The sequence below is a fragment of the Taeniopygia guttata genome, chromosome 37, assembly GCF_048771995.1.
Source record: "Taeniopygia guttata chromosome 37, bTaeGut7.mat, whole genome shotgun sequence".
NCBI lineage: Eukaryota > Metazoa > Chordata > Aves > Passeriformes > Estrildidae > Taeniopygia > Taeniopygia guttata.
In genome coordinates, this window is record NC_133062.1 from 6,860,473 (window position 1) to 6,882,456 (window position 21,984).

Below are 21,984 nucleotides of genomic sequence, written 5' to 3' on the forward strand. Positions count from 1 at the left end.
CTGGGGAGCCTGGGCAGTGCCCCAGCAGCCTCTGGGCAAAAACCTTTCCCTGAGATCCAACCTAAGCCTGCCCTGACTCAGCTGCAGCTGCTCCCTCCACTCCTGTCCCTGGGCACCAGAGTGAAGAGATTCCCTCAGCCCCAGCCAGGGACCTGCTCCCAAGGCTGCTGCCATGGCCACCAGGGCTGGCACCAGCTGGGATGCTCGGTATCCACAGACCGGGATTCAGGAATGGGATTTCCCAGTTTCCTGCTCTCACTAAAACCGCGCTGGCTCTTGTTGCCCTCCCACCTTCCACTGAAGGAAAAAAGGGAAAGATCCCAGGCTGGGATAAGAACAATTTACTGGGAAGAGACACGAGATGAGGAACAAACTGGAACAGAAAAACTATTGACAACAGAAGGGATAAGAAAAAGTATTTACAGGGGAGATTACATCACCATCAATTGTATCTTCCTGGCCATGCGTCTCCTCCTGCCTGGAAAGGACACCCTTCTCAGAGAGAGAGAGAGAGAGAGTCCCTTTCCTGCACCTGGCAATGACCTGAGGTGGGAGTGAATGTAGTGACAGATCCATAGCCAGACCCTCATGTTCTTCAATCCCACATCAGGTCATTGGCAGGGGCAGGAGAAGGTACAGGTGTCTTCCCAGCATGGATCACAGGGAACATGGATCACCAGGGCTCTTCCCAATGTGGTCCTCCAACGGGGGATGAAGCTGGAGCAGTGCATGAAGCTCCTCCTGAAGCTGGGGAATTTTCAGGGCTTCCCTTACCGGTGCCTCTGTTGGTGTTTGGTCAAGTCAGAGCTCTGGGTGAAGCTCTTCCCACACTGGGGACACCCATAGGGCCTCTCCCCAGTGTGGATGCGCAGGTGCCTTACAAGGGTGGAGTTGTACTTGAAGCCCTTCCTGCAGTCAGGGCAGCGGAAGGGCCTCTCATCCGTGTGAATCCGCTGATGTACAAGGAGATTGGAGCTGCTGTGAAACCTCTTCTGACACTCAGGACACTCGTAGGGCCTCTCCCCAGTGTGGATGCGTTGGTGGATGATGAGGTGGGAGCTCCAGCCGAAGCCCTTCCCACACTCCCCACACTTGTAGGGCCATTCCCCAGCGTGGATCATCTGATGTCGTTTCAGATTGTTGCTCTGCCTGAAGCTCTTCCCACACTCCAAGCACTTGTGGGGCTTCTCCCCATCGTGAATCTTCTCAGGGACCACCAGCTCTGAGCTCTGGCGGAAGCTCTGCCCACCTTCCTGACCCAGAGTGGGCCTTTCCTCCTCAGAGCACCCTGGGCTGGGTTTGCAGCCTCTCCTTGTGTGGGATCTCCGGGGCTTTTCCTCCCTGTTGGATTCCTGTGCTGTGGAGTTGCTTAAATCGGCCTCTTCCATGAGGTTGTGCTGCAGAGATTTGTCCTTCCTGGTCTCCATCATCAGCTCCTGCTCTGGGGTAGGAAGGACAAGGAGAGGATGGGATTTGCCTCCGTGCCACAAGGAAGGGCAAGGAGATCCCCCCAGTGCATCCCCGTCAGCAGAGCGTTGGCAGCAGGGCTGTCCTGCAGCCGGGGGCCAGGCTGGGCCGGGAGATGGAACAGGAGAGAGGGGGAAAGGGGCACTGACTTCCTCCTCACCTGCCTCGGTGTCCCAGGGTGCCTTCCTCTTCCTCACAGCCTCCTCCTCCATTTCGTGAAGGTTTGGGTATGGGAAATTCTGTTTTGGGAGGAAAACAAGGGATGAGCGCATTGAGTTTTGTACTGGTTTCAAAGCAAACCAGGGGGAGAATTTATGCCAGAATTACAATTGAAAAAGAAAATTAATATCAAGGCAATGATAGAGAAATCCTGGCTTAAACTCACAGAGTCAGGATATAACCTGACACCCCGTTGCTCAGGGTGGTGGTAGCAGTCTGATGAAATGGTGGCTGCAGTCCGGCTGGAGTGATGAAGGTGAATCTGTCAAAGTGGTGATCCTGTAGAAGGGTCTGGTCTTCCTCTGAAGGTCCAGTGGTGGTTATGGAGCTCTTGTCCTCTGGGAATCCAGTAGGCAAGGTGGTCGTGGTGTTGCAAGGGTGAGATTATATCCAGGTAGGAATGCTTGGTTCCTCCCCCTGGGCGGAGCATCCCACAATGGGATGATGTAATTTTATCAGCCCTGCAGTGACACTCAATGGCCCATTAACAGAAGATGGCCCCTGGAGGGCGTTATCAGGGCTGAGCCATGGAAGAGATAAAGAACACTGCCCCACCTGTTGATAACAGTTTATGGACGTGGTGACTGAAACCACTTTTGGTTACATCTGACACTGTAACCTGAAACAGTGAGGCAATCCCTGCTCCGGGTGGGGGGTGAACACCACCCCCCTTACCCAAACTGGCTCAGGTGTAAAACCCCCACCCTGGGAAGGACACGCACACAGGGGACAATGTCACACTTGCCTCACCCCAGGGGAGATCTCTGTCCCTGTCACTCCCTTGCTCTCCCCCCTTTTCTCTTCCTTTCCATCTCTCTCTCTACCTCACATTTACTGTTCAGGAAAATCGACTTCAGATTTTATCTCCTTAGCACCTTAACTGTGGCACAGGCATCGCTCTAACAACTTTATTAACCAGCTTGCAACATTATTTTGCACAGTGAGTTCAGGGCACTGCTCTCTGACCCCAAGTGCCTTTGACAACAGCATGGGTCCCTCCTCTGCTAAGGTTCTGCCTCTTTCTGGAGGAACTCTTGGAAACTTGGATGCAGCTTCCTCTGAGTGACTTTTGGGAGAACTTATGAGGAAAATGGCTTTTGCGGGTGGCCAGTGTAAAGAAAATATTTTCTTGTCATTCTTTGAAAAGTTTGTTAAAATCACTGGAAGAAAGGGACCAAATGATACCAGTGAGACTGGCAAGGATCATTCACCCCAAGGTGAGGAACACAAGGCTGGTAAAAGTCCTACAAGAAGCCCAGCTCAAGTACCTAAATTCCCAAATAACTCCTGAATTCACAGGCTTGGGGGGAGAATCATTATTTTCTTGTTCCCTGTCACCTTTGTGACAGCTCCACAGAGCTTTCCCTTCCTTTTAATAATCTGTATTGCGCCAAATTTCCACATTTCTTTTTTTGGAACCTGCCAGCATCTGAGCTGGAGCTGTGCTGGAACTGATGAAATTTGGAATTGCCACAGAATTGCTTCTGCTGCTGGTTTATTAATGTTTGGGATTTGTTTGCGTTTCCATCACGAGTGACTCGTGGGAAGAGCAAATCTTCCTCAAGGCATTTTATGGAGGGTTCAGTTTAATTTCTGGCGAGTTTGTTTTGTCTTGTGCCCAGGGGATGCTCAAGGGCTCTCTGGTTTTGGTTTGGCCCTAATTTTCTTCTGATTTGTCTTTATCACTTAAAAACACCTGAAAAATTACTAAAAAGAGTATTGACCAGGGATGTCAAAAGTCCCACCATTTAACAGGTGTTTGAGGTGGAATTTATGGTTTGGGAACATATTCTGGAGGATTTGTGGGTTCTGAGAGATATATGGGAGTATTCTCCATATCTTTGCACTCCAAAAGTCGATGTGGATTTGTCTGTCACCTCAAAATGACTCAATCCCACCTCAAAATTGCTGGTTCCCACCTCAGTCCCATGCCAAAATTACTCAGTTCCTCAGCCTCCAAGGTTAGATGGGGTTGGAAGGAGATTGAGAGAAGTAAGATCCAAATTTGAGGTTGTGGGGTCAGGATTGTGTGGGGCTGGGTTGTTGTGATTTATTTTGATAATAAATAAAACTATCGGAATTATTGATTTCTGTCCCATTCATTTTCTGTCAGTTCTGGTTTGCTTTTCAGAGTGCCGCCTTCTCAACTTATTTTGTTTGTGACCTCCTGTCCCAGACTGAAAAGCAAGATGTGTTCTATTTCCCATCAGTTTGGCAGTTGTCCTGTGCTAAGTGGGCAGTTTTTCCTTATCTCTTCCACAATCAGTCCTCCCTCAGGGCAGACATCTGCTGATAATGGGCTATTGAATGTCACTGCATGACTGATAAGAACTGTAACATCCCATTGTGAGATGCTCCACCCAGAGGGAGGAGCCAAGCATTCCTACCTGCATCTAGTCTTGAGATTCTGGCCCACCAACACAGCTTTTTCTGGGCTGGATTTCTCAGAGGAACAGCTGCCTCTTCCTCTTCAGAAGAAGACACCCTTTTCTACAGGATCACTTCTCCAACAGAACCACACCTGACACTGCAGGAGGACTGCAGCCCCCATTCCAATTGGACTGCGGTCAACACCATGTCCAACAGTGTGTCAGGTTGTATTCTGACTCTGTCAGTGTTGTTTTGGTTTACTGCATTGTTTATTTTATCTTTTTATTTTCTTCCCTAATAAAGAGCTGTTATTCCAGCTCCAAATTTTTACCTGAGAGCCCCCCCTTAATTTCAAATTTATAACAATTCAGAAAGAAAGAGTCTACATTTTTCCATTTCAGGAGAGGCTCCTGCCTCCCTTAGCAGACACCGGTCATTCCAAACCAAAACACCTCCTTTCTCTCCTGTCTTCCTTTGCCTGCTCTGTTTCTCTCTCAGTGTCTCCCTTGACCCAGGGCAGCTCTCACCAAAGACCCTGCCCTGATTTAATTCCCAATCAATGAGCAACGACAACCATGGGTGAAGTTATGAAGGCTGGCAGTGAAATATCACTGTAGGATCCTGCTGCACTTGGCTTTTGACTCTTCCATAAGAGCTTTGCCTTCAAGGGCAGGAACATCTTTTCCTGGCTGGGAACTGGAATTCCAGCCCCTGGCAGTAGGTGCCATGGATCCCAGAGGGGCATTCCCGAGGCTCCCAGGGTGCTGCTCCTGCCGTGTCTCCCAAGGAGCTGTGCAGGGCAGGGGACAAGGTGCAGCAGCTGTGTTGGTGCTGCAGTGCCACAACAGCCCCTGGTTCCAGGAGTTTCCGCACTGCCAACAGCGGTTCCTGGGTTCCATGATGCCCTGCTGTGTCCCCATGGATATTTGGTGTCATGAAGTTCTTCAGTGTCACAATGGCCACCTCGCTCCATGAGCTTCCGCAGTGTCCAAATGGCCTCCTTGGATGGGCAGTGTCACCATGGACCATTGGCTCCATGCAGCCCCGCTGGGTCACCATGGACTCCTTGGTTCCATGAGGTTCTGGGGGTGTCTCCATGGTCTCCTTGGATCCACAGTGTCACAATGGACCACTGGATCCACGTGGCCCTGCTGTGTCACCATGGCCCCTTGGTTACGTGGGACCCCAGAGTCACAATTGACTCTTTGCTTCGTCATCCTATGGGAGAGAACTGTCCTTCTTCTCCCGGGGCCTATGGCCAAAACTGGGATTCCTTCCCCAAATTTTCTTATATGCAAAGATTGTTCCCTGATGAAACTTGCCAACAGAAACAGGTATGGCTGCCTTGGCCACCCAGGGGCCACCTCTCATCTGCCTTTCAGACACTGGGTCCATGTGCGTTTCTTGCTTAAAAAGCATCCATCTCAACCAGGCACCCATGGCCAAAATTTGGGATCTGTCTCCCAAATTCCCTATATACAAGAATAGCTCCCAGAAAAATGATGCCAGGACAGAGACGTCCTGCTGGCTTAGGCCTCTGGTGGCCGCCATTTATCTGCCCCTAAAACACTGGTGTTCCGTCCTTTCCTTCCTTTGGAAAAGAACCGTCCTGCTCCTCCGGATGTCCGTGTCAGAAATTGGGATTCCAACTCTAAAACTCAGTACATTGAAGGACTGCTCCCAGGCAAAATCTGCCAGTACCATCAAGTCTGGTTGCCCTTGGCCTCTCTTGGCTGCCCCTGCCACACTGGGGCTCGGTTCTTCCCTTCCCATGGAGATCACTGTGACACTGTGGGCACCTCATGGAACCAAGGGGATCATTGTGGCACCACTGGAGCCCATGGAACCAAGGGGCCATGGTGACACCGCGGGGCTTCATGGACCCAGAGACCATTATGACACTGTGGGGCCTGATGGAACCATGAAGACCATTGGGACCCTTCAGGGCCTCGTGTCACCAAAGGGGCATTGTGACACCTCAGGGCCTCACTTCAGAAGCGAGGGACCATTGGGACACTGATGGGCCCCATGGAAGTGAGGGAACACGGAACAGGTCTGGCTGGCTTGGCCTCCCAGGGGCCACCTGATAGGTCTGGCTGATGTTAGAATGCCAAGGGCTGCCTCTCATCAGCTCCTGGAGCACTGGGGCTCAGTGCCCTGCTTTGTATGGAAAAGAACCGTCCTTCATTTCAGATGCCCATTGCCAAAACTGACACTCTGCCTAAAAAATTTCCTATATTCAAGGGTATTTCCCTGAAAAAAATCGGGCAGCTTTGGCTGGCCTTGTCCTCTGGTGGTCACCTCTTGTCTCCCCCTGAAACACTGGGGCTATATTCCTCCATTCCCATGGAAAAGAACTGGTCCTCATGTCCAGGAACCATGGCCAAAATTAGAATTGGCCACCGAGTCCCGCTGGGGTCACGGAACCATCTGCAGCCCCGGGCAGATATTGACTCTGGCAGTGCTGCCATCCTCCCTCCAGTGAGAGAAAAGGACACAGGGCAGGCACACAGAGGAGCAACATGAAGACATCGAGGTCAGTGAAGAGGAAGTTGAGTCCCAGATGGGAGGGATGAGGAGATGCCTTGATCTTGGGGATTAAATCCTCTGCTAAAGCTATGGAGAAGGATGTCATTGATACATCAGACTCTCTTTCTCCATAAAAGGCATTGAAAAGTATGGGGAGATGACTTGTTTCAGCAAAGCCTCCACGCCAAAGTAAGCAAATGTTGAAGTAGCTGTGATCCCAGGAGAAGTTTGAATAGACAAAGAGAGCAGAGTGATGAGACCCTGTGCCCTCAGGGAGAGAAGAAGACCTCTGTTCCCAGAGATGAAGATGATTTCAGAAATAGATGAAGAGAACCTTTGCTCTTAAACAGCTCATCCTGAAACTAATACCCCATAAGTTGGCACGGCCCATAAACACAGCTGTGGGAAAAACTGTGAAAAAATGGGAGAGACTTCACGATTTCACTTTTTCCGAGTGGCTGCTATTCGTGGAAATTGAGAGCTACAAGAGAACTGTTTTCTTGTGGAGAAGTCTGCATAGCAAGAAAGAGAGACTCCTCTCCCTGAGCGAACTAAAGAAGGATATTTCTAGAGGTGGTAAAGTGACTGAAATTGTTTTGGTTTGTCCCTTTGCATAAAAAGTAAGTAAGAAAAGGTGGAATAGAGAGGGGAAGTGTTCTGAAAGTTTTCTTCTGATCCTTATTACTCTTTTTTTTACTTACTGTTAACAATCTCTTCTTTATACCCTTTTAAAGATTTGATCCCACTTTGCCATTCTCCTAATCCTATCTCGCAGCAGGAAATTAGTAAGTATTTTATAGGGAGTGCACTGGTAATTAGCCAACACTGAACCCACCACACTAATTAATGCACTGGCCGAGAAAGCTCAAATTAGCGAACAAAAACCACGACAGAAACTTCCTGAAGAACTGCCCCAGACAAGAGGAAAATCAAGGCAGAGCCATGGTTTGTCAGGAGTTGCTTGATCCTATTGAGCCCCGTGGTGCATTTGGAGCTGAGCCCTGGAACCTCAGGGCCTGAGAGGAGATTGCACAAACCTATCCAGGAGTTAAAATCAAGAGCAAACAACCAAAATGTCTCAATGCATTAATGGGTCCCACTGAAGTCCATCCCCAATACAGGCTCTGTTACGGTGAGCTCCTGGACACCCTTTTGTCCCCCCTTTCCTAGGGCCTCTGTGGCTCTGATCAAGATAACCCCTGAATCCTCCCCCCTGCCCCAATGGGGTTGGCGGGGAGCCAGGAGTGCCCACCCTGTCCAAAACCTATATAGACCCCTGAAACTTCCTGCTCTTTCCCTTTTGCCCCGCTCTCCATGGACACCACAGAATAAAGAGAGCTGTTCCAACACCCTGGGGTAAGGAGCCTCTTCTGAATACCTCTCCCTCTCCCATGCTATTTCCTCCCCTCACAGCCCCATATCTCTGAGCTAGTCGGATTCATTCGGGGGGCTGCGTGGAGGGGGGAAAACCATAGAAATAACAGTTGGCGCCCCAACGTGTGCTGCTCTGAGCCCACGAAGAAGCTCGACCCCCTATTTCGGTGGAAGTCAAAAGCTTTTGGGACAGTCAACTGCCCTGGTACTCTAGCTGCCTTTAAAAGCTTTGAGTCACGGGGACAGTCGGGGACCTCTGCCTGAGTACCCCAGGAAGAGCCGACTGGAGAGGGAACCCCCAGAGAGGGTTTCACAGACGAATCCCACAGTCACAGGCTTGGTACGTTCTCCGACGCGGCACCCGAGACCGCGCCTGGCAGGGAGGGGTTACCATAAGTGACTGGGGGGGCTGCTTGCTGGAGGGGGAGCCAGGGCCCCACTGCGAGTAAGCGGGAACCGATGGGCTGTGCATACCCACGTTCCAGGGGGAATAGGCACGGGAGGAGCGGGCTGAAGCCGCCTCGGCAACTGCGGGACGACCGCTCCTCCCCCTGTGCCCCCCCGCTCGGGTTTTCCACGGAGGGAAATTCGAATAATTCGTGCTGTGTTATTAGCTCTGGTGGAGACTAGACCAGTGAAACAATTAAAAATCATGGGTACTAACATTTCACTGCAGCAGAAGAGTATACTAACACATCTTAGCTATAACTTAAACAATGTATCATTCCCTAAAAAGCTCCTCCTGCGTTTTGTGTGCTGGCTACAGACAGAAATACCAAATTTTACTGTGCAAGACCTGAATTCGCTTGCTTTTTGGAATCAAATTGGACAGATATTAACTTTAAAAGTCGAAAATGGTGAACATAAAGTTTCTCGATTTATTCCGATATTTTTACAAGCACGGAAAAATATTTTAGAAGCAGAAGAAAGCATGCAAACGCAGAAACACAGTTCTAACACTCCCTTTTCCCCTTCCTGCCCACCTCCTAAATACCCCAGCCCTGAAAACCCCTCACCCACCCCTTATCTCCCTATAACACCTTGTTTTTCGGAGAGATACAGCCCGGAGTGTGTCTTAACGGCATCTACGGGGCACACGCGGCCAGATCATGGCGGCAGCCATGTGGTTTCACCGGCGCGGGCCGCTCCACCCCCCACTCCCCCTCTCACTCGCATTCCTTTGCCTCCCCCGCCCTCCGCCACCCCCTCCGCCCCCACCCCCTCCTCCCTCCCCTCCTCCGACGCCTGCTTATCTCCCATAGCAACACTCCACCCTCCTTATCAGTGCCAGCCCCCGTGTTGCCCCGGGAACAGGGGCGGGGCCGGCCCCTGCACTCCTCCGAGCCCCAGCACCGAGGACGGCAGGGCGGGGACATGGCACAGCAGCCCCGCAGCTCAGAGCCAGGGCGGGGACCGAGTCTGCACCGCGGAGCAGACAGCCCGAGAGGGGGAGGGCGAGCTGCCCCTCACCGGGGTGGGGGAGGCGCGGGGGGGACATAAGCCTGACTTTATCGAGGACTCGATACCATCTATAACTCCAGTGGTTTATTTAGGGAGAAGGAATGGTACAAGAACATACCAACCTCTCCCATACAGGGACAAAACAGAAATCTGTAAGGTTCAGAGAGAATTTGGGAGATCGAGTGAGATTTTTAAGGGTCTGATGAGGGCAACATTCAATTCAAATGAAATGGTGCCAAAAGATATAACTGATTTGTTTAAATGTTTACTAACATCCTCTGAATATGAGATATGGGAAAGTAAGTGGAAATTGGCTTTGGAAACAGTGTTGCAAGAAATACAGCGTACACCCAGTGATGCCACCGACATGGATGGCCAGCCCCTTACAATACACCATTTGTGTGGGACAGGAGACATACAATGTCCAGAAAAACAAACCAGACTGTTATCTAGATCGGTTTTAGAAAAAATCTGTACTGCTGCAGAAAAGACGCTGTATCAATTACCAGGCACTGAGGTTGAATGCAGTTATATTAATATCAAACAGTTTCCTTCTGAGAGTTTTTTGCAGTTTGTGGATCGTTTGAGAAGCCAAGTTGAAAAACAGGTGCAACACACCAGTGTGCAAACAGAAAGAAATGGCCCAGAGGAATGCCAACGAGACCTGTCGTAGGATTCTTCTCAGCCTTCCTCTTGATCCAGCACCTACTCTTGGCCAGATGATCGAGGCCTGCGCTAAGAAAGCAGAGCTGCTTGATAGTCCTGTCAGTCATAGAGCACCAGCAGACTTACAGCCTGTTGCCACTGCTGCATCAAACCCCAGGAAGCCACCCAGATCATCACAACAGCTGCAGCAAATCATCTGCCTGCGTTGCAAGAAACCAGGACACTTTGCCAGGAACTGTCCTCAGAACCAGAACCAGAGACAGATCAACAAACAAAAAAACTAGATGCACAGCGCGTGCCCACTGCTACGCGCAAAGATATAAATATAGTGGGACACAAATGTGATGATACCTCTCTCTTAACAAATAAGGGGGAGGGTGGATACTATGATGGGGGGAGAGAGAAAAATAAGAATGTGAAATGTATTACTAACAAGGTTTGGCAGCCACTGGGCCGGCCACGCTTAGTGACTGCCAAAGGATTTCATTTCAGAAACACTGATTGGAAAGTCATTGTGGTGGACCTATCAAAAAATTCTGGCACAAGCCATTCCCATCCCAGTAGAAATCACAGTAGAAGGAAAATCTCCAGAAGTCTACTGGGCGGAAGTAGTAGGAGAAGATAAACCCTCCATTGCATGCAACCTAGCACATGGGTCAGAGCACCTTCAGGTGGAAGGTGTTCTGGACACAGGTGCAGACATCACGGTAATACCCAAAACCATGTGGCCATCACACTGGGAATTGCAACCTGTGGCAGGCAAACTTCAGGGTATAGGAGGAACTACATTGGCAAAAATTTCTAAAAATGTAGTGCAAATTGAGGGACCTGACGGGAAATCAGCAAGTGTTCGCCCGTTTGTGGCAGACTCTAAGGCTCCTCTGTGGGGGAGAGACACCATGTCCCAGTGGGGAGTCCAATTAATCATTCCTAAGACACCCCAGGATTTTCGGGAGTAGCCACTGTGGAGCGCCATGCCCACAAGTTAAAGTGGTTGGATAACACCCCAAAGTGGGTAGCACAGTAGCCTTTGAGTAGAGAAAAACTCGAGGCGCTTGAAAAACTTGTGGAGGAGCAGGTAGCTCAAGGACACCTGCAAGAAACAGACAGCCCTTGGAATTTCCCAGTCTTTGTAATAAAGAAGCCTGGGAAGGACAAATGGAGATTGCTCCATGATCTCAGAGAGATAAACAAGATTGTGGGGGACATGGGACCTCTCCAACCGGGGATGCCGAGTCCAGCTATGCTTCCCCAGGACTGGAAATTGGCTGTGTTAGATATAAAGGACTGCTTCTTCCAAATTCCATTGCACCCTGAAGATGCCCCGAGGTTTGCATTCTCTGTTCCCACGGTCAATAGAGAAGCACCAATGAAACGCTACCACTGGAAAGTTTTGCCCCAAGGTCTAAAATCCAGCCCTTTCATATGCCAACAGTATGTAGCAGCACTACTGTCTCCAGTACGTGCAGAGAGAAAGGATGCCATCATCCTACACTACATGGATGACGTGCTTGTGTGTGCTCCCAATGACTCTATACTCCAATACACACTTGACCTAGTGGTTAAAGTTTTAACCTCTGCTGGATTCCAATTGCAGGAAAACAAGGTTCAAAGAATGCCACCTTGGAGATACCTGGGCCTGGAAATTTCTGCAAGGACTATTGTCCCACAGAAATTGGAGATAAATTGCAACCCCAGAACACTAGCAGACCTCCACTCGCTGTGTAGGTCTTTAAATTGGGTAAGGCCCTGGCTAGGCCTCACAAATGAAGATCTGGAACCTCTTTTCAATTTATTGAAGGGGGAGAGGGAGCTGGCCTCCCCCAGGGAACTGACTCCAGAGGCAAAGACAGCAATCGAAAAGGTACAGAAGGCCTTGACAGAAAGGCAGGCACATCGGTGTGACCCAAATCTGCCTTTCCAGTTCATTGTTCTAGGAAAGCTGCCACACCCGCACGGGTTGATTTTCCAATAGATCAAGGGGCAGAAGGACCCACTCTTAATCATAGAATGGGTTTTCCTATTGTTCCAAAGATCCAAAACCATCACTAGGCCACAAGAGCTGATAGAAAAGCTGATTCAGAAGGCCAGGGTGAGGTTGTGTGAATTAGCAGGGTGTGACTTTGCATGTATTCACCTTCCAGTCAGGCTTTCTGAGGAGGGAAGGAACTCTCCTGAGAGACTGACCAAAGGGATGTTTGAGCATTTGCTCCAGAGCAGTGCCAGTCTCCAGCTATCTCTGGACAACTATAGGGGACAAATATCAGTCCATGCCCCGTCTCACAAGTTGTTCAATGAGGAATTCCACCTGATTCCTCAAGAGAAAAGGAGCCGGAGGGCACTCAGGGCTCTCACAGTGTTCACTGATGCCTCTGGGGCTTCCCACAAGTCGGTGATGACTTGGAGAAATCCACAGACTCAGCTTTGGGAAGCTGATGTTGAGCTTGTGGAGGGATCCCCCCAGGTGGCTGAACTGGCTGCAGTGGTGAGAGCTTTTGAGAAGTTTTCTGAGCCGTTCAACTTGGTGACAGACTCTGCCTATGTGGCAGGTATAGTGTCCAGGGCGGAGCAGGCTGTGCTCAGAGAAATAGAAAATGAACATCTCTTCAGGTTACTCTCAAGGCTAATTTATTTAATCTCGCACCGAGAACATCCATTCTTTGTGATGCATGTGATCACACACTGATTTGCCAGGTGAGATTGCAGAGGGGAACCGAAAAGCAGACTCCTTCGCTGCACCAGTTGAAAAGGCAAGTCTCCCTGATGTTTTCCAACAGGCAAAGCTGAGTCACGAGCGTTACCACCATAATGTGCCAGGTTTGATTCGACAGTTCCAGCTAACACGGAGTCAGGCCCGAGCCATTGTGACCAACTGTCCTAATTGTCAGCTCCTGGCCGTGCCATCGCTAGGCATGGGGGTAAACCCCAGAGGCCTTAGCAGCTGTGAGGTATGGCAGACAGACATCACACACATTCAGAGTTTTGGTCGCCTTGAATGCGTTCATGTGAGTGTGGACACATTCTCAGGTGCAGTGTATGCCTCTGCCCATATAGGACAAAAGGCTGCACATGTCAAACAACACCTAGTGCAAGCATTTTCAGTATTGGGGGTGCCAAAAACGATCAAAACAGATAATGGCCCAGCGTATGTATCCAAGGAGTTCCTGGAATTTCTCCAACAGTGGGGAGTGTAACATAAAACTGGCATTGCCCACTCCCCCACAGGTCAAGCTGTAGTTGAGCGTGCACACCAGACGCTCAAGCAGGTATTGAAAAAACAAAACAGCTCAGCTCCGTGGATGTCTCCACGAGAAAAGCTCTGTAAAGCTATGTTTACTATCAATTTTCTGAATTGTTCATTTGAAAATATGAGTCCACCAGTTTTGCGTCACTTTAACAGTGGCAAGCAGTTCAAATTGTCACAGCATCCCCCGGTCTTAATTAGGGATCCGGAAACTTGGGAAACCAAGGGTCCCTATGGACTTGTAACCTGGGGTCGTGGCTATGCGTGTGTAGCTACTCCCTCAGGCCCTCGGTGGATTCCCCAGAAGTGGGTGAAACCTTTTGTCCCCAAGAATCCAGGTCGAACAGAAGGGGACAAGAAGCAAGTATCTGATGCTTCAAAGAGAAGACGCCGCCGGATGGGAGAAGAAGAAAGTTCCTAGGCAGGAATTCCTTCTGGCAGAAACAGAAACTTTAACATGTTCTTAAAATGTTTGTTTTTCCCTATTAGAGAAAACCTACCTTCCACTCAACCTGGTGATGAGCCCCATCCGAGTTGTCATCCTGCTAATGCTGAACAGTCAGGCAGCCGCATGGATCGTCCCTCAGCCACGTCAAAACATCTGGGTGACCCTGGCACAGACGCTACAGCAGGAAAACATTTGCTTGTCCATTGCAGCAGCAAAAGACCCTATGTCCACCTGTCTGGTAGGAATTCCATGGCAGGCTGGAGAATTTCCAGCAGGCCTGGACACATACAGGTCCAATGAAATCCCAGAGTCCTACACCCCACGACCACACAAAGATCAGAAGCAAGTCGGGGGGATCCTAAAATCCTTAGAGGAGTGGTTGCGGGGTTTGCCCAAGATAGCTCAGGAACCCCAAGAGTTAGAGCTATTGGGTTCCTCCCCTGCAGCTTACTGTGTACTTTGCTGTGCTCCCAAAACCTTCTAACACTGACGAATACCACGTTATAAAACAACACTGTGGGGAGTTCACTGCAAGGAGGTGGTGTCAGAACACGAGCCATATCGGGGCAGACAGACAACCCATCTCACTCCAGCCCCAAAGGTCTCCCTAAGGGATTGTTTTTAATTTGTGGGGATAGGGCATGGGCAGGAATTCCGTCTCGGCTTTTAGGAGGGTCATGTACGATCAGTAAGCTGTCCATATTGACACCCAACCAAACTCTAATTGGTGAATGGACTCACAAAAATAAATCGGCAAACAAAATTCAAAAGAGGAGTGCAGACCCTTTGGACCCAAATTGTAACTCAGAAATTTTTCATTGGGCCAAGTCAAAAAGAGTTGCTGTGTCCCTGTTTCTTCCGTGGGTCGCAGCAGCCAAAGCTCTAGGTGAATTGGGCCACCTAGAGTGCTGGGTAGTCAAACAGGAAAACTTAACATCTGCTGCCATCAGCTCCCTCCTAGAAGACGAAGAAATTACCAGACAGGCCACGCTGCAGAATCGTGCTGCAATAGATTTCCTTTTGCTACTGCATGGACATCAGTGCAAGGAATTTGAAGGACTTTGTTGCATGGACCTGACTTCAAAAGCTCCAAACGTCCATGCTGCCCTTCGAAGCATGAACAGCCTGATTGGACAAGTGAAGCAAGAGTCTGAAGATTGGTTTACAGAACTGTTCCAGGGATGGGGATTCACGGGGTGGTGGACATCTGTTGTTAGATCAATTTTGTTAGTCCTTGTTATTCTGTTCTTTGTAACCCTAGCGTTCGGGATCCTGCATCACCTAATTTTCAAAGCTATCAAGGGCCTCATACCTTCTACCTCAGAGGTCAACCACATAGAGTTGGCTAACCTGAGGAGGCCTGACTACGCCACCAACATGGGGTGGTGGGAAACCCATACTCAGGGTTGAATTGAGCCCAGTGAATTCCTGCAACCTTGTTTAACAAATAAGGGGGAGGTGTTACGGTGAGCTCCTGGACACCCTTTTGTCCCCCCTTTCCTAGGGCCTCTGTGGCTCTGATCATGATAACCCCTGGATCCTCCTCCCTGCCCCAACGGGGTTGGCAGGGAGCCAGGAGAGCCCACCCTGTCCAAAACCTATATAGACCCCTGAAACTTCCTGCTCTTTCTCTTTTGCCCCGCTCTCCATGGACACCACAGAATAAAGAGAGCTGTTCCAACACCCTGGGTAAGAGCCTCTTTTGAATACTTTTCCCTCTACTGGTATTTCCTCCCCTCACAGCCCCATATCTCTGAGCTGGTCGGATCCTAGAGGGGGCTGCGTGGAGGGGGGAAAACTACAGAAATTACACCCCTCAAACACTGGTGTTCTGTGCTTTCCTTCCTTTGGAAAAAAACCCATCATTCAACTCCGGGTGTCCATGTCTGAAAGTGGGATTCCACCTCTAAAACTCCCTATATCCAACGGTTGCTCCCAGACAAAATCTGCCAGTACCATCAAGTCTGGCTGGCCTTGGCCTCTGGTGGCTGCCCCTGAAACACTGGGGCTCGGTTCTTTCCTTCCCATGGAGATCCCTGTGACACTGTGGGCACCTCATGGAACCAAGGGGATCATTGTAGCACCACTGGAGCCCATGGAACCAAGGGGCCATGGTGACACCGTGGGGCTTCATGGACCCAGAGACCATTATGACTCTGTGGGTCCTGATGGAACCATGGAGACCATTCCGACCCTTCAGGGCCTGGTGTCACCAAGGGGGCATTGTGACACCTCAGGGCCTCCTGGAAGCAAGGGACCATTGTGACACTGTGGGGCCCCATGGAACAAAGGGAACATGGAATAGGTCTGGGTGGCTTGGCCTGCCAGGGACCACCTGACAGGTCTGGCTGATCTTGGGATGCCAAGGGCTGCCTCTCATCAGCTCCTGGAGCAATGGGGCTTCATGCTCTCCTTTGTATGGAAAAGAACCATCTGTCTTTTCTGATGCCCCTTGCCAAAACTGACACTGTGCCTAAAAAATTTCCTGTATTCAAGTGTATCTCTAAGAACAGAATCTGGCAGCTCTGGCTGGCCTTGTCCTCTGGTGGTGACCTCTCATTTGCCCCTAAAACAGTGGGGCTCTGTTCCTTCATTCCTATGGAAAAGAACTGGTCTTCATGTCCAGGAACCATGGCCAAAATTAGAATTGGCCACTGAACCCGGCCGGGCTCACGGAACCATCTGCAGCCCCGGGCAGATATTGACTCTGCCAGTGCTGCCATCCTCCCTCCAGTGAGAGAAAAGGACACAGGGCAGGCACACAGAAGACACCGAGGTCAATGAAGAGGAAGTTGAGTCCCAGATGGGAGGGATGAGGAGATGCCTTGATCTTGGGGCTGAAATCCTCTGGTAAAGCTATGGAGAAGGATTTCATTGATACATCAGACTCTCTTTTTCCCTATAAGGCATTGAAAAATATGGGGAGATGACTTGTTTCAGCAAAGGCCTCCATGTAAAAGTAAGCAAATGTTGAAATAGCTGAGATCCCATGAGAAGTTTGAACAGAGAAAGAGAGCAGAGTGATGAGACCCTGTGCCCTCAGGGAGAGAAGAAGACCTCTGTTCCCAGAGATGATTTCAGAAGCAGTTGAAGAGAACCTCTGGTCTTGAACAACTCATCTTTAAACTAATACCCCAGAAGTTGACATGGCCCATGACACACAGCTGTGAGAAAAGCTGTGAAAAAATGGCAGGGATTTCACTATTACACTTTTTCCGAGTGGCTGCTATTCATGGAACTTGAGAGGCACAAGAGAACTGTTTCCTTATGGAGAAGTCTCCATAGCAAGAAAAAGAGACTCCTCTCCCTAAGTGAAGTGAAGAAGGACTATTCTAGAGGTGGTAGACTGACTGAAAATTTTAGGGTTTGTCTCCTAACGTTGTCAATAAGGAAGAAAAAGTTGTGGCAAGAAGAAGAGTGTTCTGAAAGTTTTGTGCTGATTCTTATTACTCTTTCTTTTAGTTACTGCTAATAAACTTTTCTTTATGCTCTTTTAAAGTTTTGATCCCACTTTCCCTTTCTCCTTATCCTACCTCACAGCAGGAAATGAGTAAGTATATTCTAGTGAGTGTGCTGGTAATTAGCCAGCACTGAACTCACCACACTAATTGGTGCATTGGCCAAGAAATCTCAAACTGGTGAACCAAAACAACTAGAGAAAACTTCCTGATGAAATGCATTAGAGCAGTGGGAAATCAAGGCAGAGCCATGGTTTGTCAGGACTTGTTTGATCCTAATGAGCCCTGTGGTGCATTTGGAACTGAGCCCTGGAACCTCAGGGCCTGAGAGGAGAATGTACAAACTTTTCCAGGAGTCAAAGTCAGAAGAAAACCACAAAGTGTCTCAAAGCATTAATGGGACCAACTCCTCATGGACTCCCCTGAGGAGAGAACTGAAGGCGAGGATTGAACAAAAATTTCTCAGAGACTCAAAATAGCAGAAACTCCCAGTGTGGAAAGGAAAATCCAAAGTACCTTAAAAACTTTGAGTATCTTAAAGTATTAATGAGCCCCACTGAGTGTCAGCACAAAGCTCTCAAGGGACTCATTAAAGCAGATAATTGGGGCCATGATTGCAGGAACATTTCACAGAGTCTGGATCAAAAGGGAAACACCAAGTACCTTAAAAGAACTGAAGTACCTTGAAGCATTAATGAGCCCCACTGAGTGTTGTTACTGACAAAGCCTCCCCAGGGACTAATTACACCAGATAATTGGAAGCCAGTATTGCAATAAGCTCTCAGAGACTCCAAGGCAAAAGCAAAAGCCAAAGTCCTTTGAAAAACCTGCAGTCCCTGGGAGCATGAAGGAGCCCCCAGGGCCATTCCTGACCAAGGCTCCCCAGGGACTCCTTCCAGCAGATCCTTGAGGCCACTGGGATGTGGGCTAGGGGGGGATGCTGAGGGCAGGACCAGGGGGTGACAGTGCCCAGCCTGGCTGGGGCTGTGCCAGGAGGCCCCAGGGCCTCAGGACAAGGTGTCTCCTCCCAGCCCTTGGTGGCACAGACCTGGCTGTGCCCCAGGGCACCAAGACTTGGCTTCTCTTTGTCCCCACCTGTCATCAGTGCCTCCAGCTCTCTGCTCTGCCTGGGGCCTGGGGACACTTTCTCAGTCGTGTCCCTCAGTGGGACCCATTAAAAGTCCAAGAAACTTTGGAGTTGGATTCTGACTTGGAGTTCTGGAGAGGTTTCTGCAGCTCCCTCTCAGGGCCTGATGTTTAGGGCCTGAGCACAAAGCCCCAGAGGGTCATTAAAGTCCTTGTGCTGTGTCTGTGCTGCTGAGCTGGGCCGGGCTCCTGGCACAGAGGGTGATCCTGGTAACCAAGAAGGGCTTCAAAAGCACATTTCTCTTGCTGAGCAGCTCTTCTCCCAGCCCAGCAGGGCTGGGGCACTGCCTGCAGCCAGCCTGGGCACAGCACAGAGGCACAGAGAGCTTCAATCAGTCAGGGCTGGGAAGGGGCTGAGAAGTGCCTGGGGCAGAATCACTGCCAGCCCTTGGCACAGGAACCTCTGGCTGCAGGACAATGCAGCTGCAGCTCCTGGAGAGATCTCCTAAAGCTGGAACATCCCAATGCCCACAGACCCTGTGAGTGCATTCTCTGCTCATCTCCTGTGCAGAGCAGCCAGGGGTGCCCAGGGCTGTCCTGCAGAGCAGGGTCCTGCAGCCCAGGGCGCTGTGCTGGGCCAGGACTCTGCTGCCTGCCAGGGACAGCTCTCAGCCGGCCCTGGAGCTGCTCCCAGCGCTGGCCAGGAGCTGTGGGGGGAAGGAGCCACCCTGAGCAGGGCAGGTGCTGCTGCTGAGAGGGGCTGGGTGGGGCAGGGCTGCTCCCAGCTCCAGACCAGCCTGGGCACAGCTCCGGAGGGCACTTCCCAAAGAAGGTAAGCCTGGGATTGCTGTATAGATCAGGAGTCTTCCTGAGGGTGTTTTCAATTTCCTGCTTGGAGCAGGGTGGAAATGTTGGGGTGATGACAAAATGATTTTTGCTTTTCATATATTTGTCATATATTCACAGATCTGTAAATTACTATGATATAGTTATAAAACTATAATCCTTACCTAACTCTATTAAACTACCGTTATATAATTAACATAATTATAATCCTTAGTTAACTCTAGTACATTTCCTAACCTTTTTCTTAGATTTTAGAACAATAAGCTACTGTCTAAATACATTCCTGAAATTCTGTATAGTCTTATTATCAGGAAGAGGACCTACAAGAACAACATTTTGGTTTTTGAATGTGAGCAGTGATAAGAAAAAGCTGGGCAAAGAAATCTTTGGACCTACTCCAATGGGTTGAGCCAGGGGTGTGTAACTGGAGCAACTGAATCTCCTATAGGACATTCCTGTTAAATATCCTAATTAATCAACCTTAATGAATTGCTGAAATCAGGGTTTGATTGTTCCTCATCCCCACTGGGACACCTGGAAGCTTCAAATAAAGGTCTGGTTTTTCCTTTATTGTTTTAACACTGTTGCAAGGAGGGTTTTTTTCTTTTTTGATTTTAAAGAACAGGGGGATGAGAGAAGCAGCACAGGAATTGTAATCCCAGAATCACAGAACATTCTGATCAGAAAGGGACACACAGGATCATCAAAGGAATGTTTGAACATTTACAGAGACTCCAGAACTGTGACTTTGGGGGGTCAGTCTCTCTGCTGGGAGCCTCCCAAAGGGCCTTCAGCCACTCCTCAGCCCTGGACAGCAGCAGCATCACCTCTGCAGGGCCCAGCAGGGCTCTCCTGAGCTGCCCTTGCCCAGCTGCACACAGAGCCTGCCCCAGCCAGGGCCCTGCACACAGGCAGGTTTCTGTAGGGCCGGGCCGAGGGCACACAGGGTGGGATGGGCTCTGTGAGCGCTGGCAGGGACAAGGCACCTCTCAGGAGGGAATGTCCAGGCCCAGGGAGATGCTCAGGGAAGCAGAGGGGGCTGAACAGAGCAGTGCTGGGGGAACAAGCCCATCCAGCCCCTCACCTGCCCTCAGCCACAGGGAATCCTTTGCCTCTCACATCTCTCTGTGGAAACTCAGAGTGCAGCAGGAATGCTGGGGATTTCTGACCTCAGAGGGCCAGGAATGGTTTGTGGGTAGGAAAACAATTTTTTAAACCAGCTCCTGCCATCCTTTAGGCCTGGAAGTGAAGATGGTACCAAGCCTTTCTGCAGTAGGGGAAATTCCCCTGAAAAACCCTGACTATTCAACCTTGCCTTCTGCCACAGGACCAAAAACCCAGGGCAGCGGGGCAGGGATGGTTCTTCAAGAGCCCCCAAGCACAGGGCTGGCTGCTCCTGGCACACTCAGCCAGCACACCTGGATCTCAGGCAGGGACCTGGGTGAAGGTTTTCCCAGAGCAGGAACAAGGGTGGGTGAGTCCCAGCAGGACAGTCTGAAGGGAATGGCCCAAGTCTGGTTCATGGCAGCCTCTCCTGACTTGTCGCTGTCCTTTCTCCATTAACAGGTGCCCACGTGCAGCCACAGCAAATGTCCAACAGCAGCTCCATCAGCCACTTCCTCCTGCTGGCACTGGCAGACACGCGGCAGCTGCAGCTCCTGCACTTCTGCCTCTTCCTGGGCATCTCCCTGGCTGCCCTCCTGGGCAACGGCCTCATCATCAGCGCCGTAGCCTGCGGCCACCACCTGCACACGCCCATGTTCTTCTTCCTGCTCAACCTGGCCCTCAGTGACCTGGGCTCCATCTGCACCATTGTCCCCAAAGCCATGCACAATTCCCTCTGGGACACCAGGAAAATCTCCTACACAGGATGTGCTGCACAGCTTTTTCTGATTATCTTCTTCCTTGGGACAGAATTTTCCCTCCTGACCATCATGTGCTACGACCGCTACGTGTCCATCTGCAAACCCCTGCACTACGGGACCCTCCTGGGCAGCAGAGCTTGTGCCCACATGGCAGCAGCTGCCTGGGCCAGTGCCTTTCTCAATGCTCTCATGCACACAGCCAATACATTTTCCCTGCCCCTGTGCCACGGCAATGCCCTGGGCCAGTTCTTCTGTGAAATCCCCCAGATCCTCAAGCTCTCCTGCTCCAAATCCTATCTCAGGGAACTCGGGCTCAGTGCTGTTAGTGTGTGTTTGGTATTTTGTTGTTTTGTGTTCATTGTTTTCTCCTATGTGCAGATCTTCAGGGCTGTGCTGAGGATCCCCTCTGAGCAGGGACGGCACAAAGCCTTTTCCACCTGCCTCCCTCACCTGGCTGTGGTCTCTCTGTTTGTCAGCACTGTTGCATTTACCTACATGAAGCCCCCCTCTATGTCCTCCCCATCTCTGGATCTGTCAGTGTCAGTTCTGTACTCGGTGGTGCCTCCAGCCCTGAACCCCCTCATCTACAGCCTGAGGAACCAGGAGCTCAAGGCTGCAGTGTGGAGACTGATGACTGGATGCTTTCAGAAACATTAAACTGCTCGACAATTTCTGCAAATCACTTGTAATAAAAGTCATCTTTGATACTTCTTGTTGGTTTAATTTAGAGGTTCTCTTTCTTTGTTTTGTGCCATGTCTCATTTTGTTTCTCTCCACCTTCTCTGTACCCACAGACTGTGTCAATGAGGGGCTGCGCTCTTGGTGGCTTTAAAGAAACGAAAGGATCTCCCAGCCAAGTTTTCTGCAGAGATGCCCTTTTGTTGCCTTCTCTGGAGCTGCAGCAGCAATGTCTGTGTGCAGAGCTGGGGCAGATCAGTGCTGGCACAGCAG

At 50.3% G+C, this 21,984-nt stretch overlaps 2 protein-coding genes across 2 annotated transcripts in view; one reads left to right on the forward strand and one right to left on the reverse strand.

Moving 5' to 3' along the window:
• LOC140681610 (uncharacterized) overlaps positions 1-1,679 on the reverse strand; it is a 54,053-nt gene extending 52,374 nt beyond the window's left edge. Inside the window, exons 1-2 of the mRNA XM_072921596.1 lie at positions 1,665-1,679; positions 775-1,184 (exon numbers count right to left, since the gene is read on the reverse strand). Coding sequence (XP_072777697.1) covers positions 775-1,184; positions 1,665-1,679 — 425 coding nt within the window. The remainder of the gene's footprint in view (positions 1-774; positions 1,185-1,664) is intronic.
• Positions 1,680-20,757: 19,078 nt separating this feature from the next.
• Positions 20,758-21,690, forward strand: LOC140681576 (olfactory receptor 14J1-like). The gene has a single exon (XM_072921509.1). It carries the CDS (start codon positions 20,758-20,760, stop codon positions 21,688-21,690), a length of 933 nt encoding a protein of 310 aa, XP_072777610.1.
• Positions 21,691-21,984: the final 294 nt, after the last annotated feature.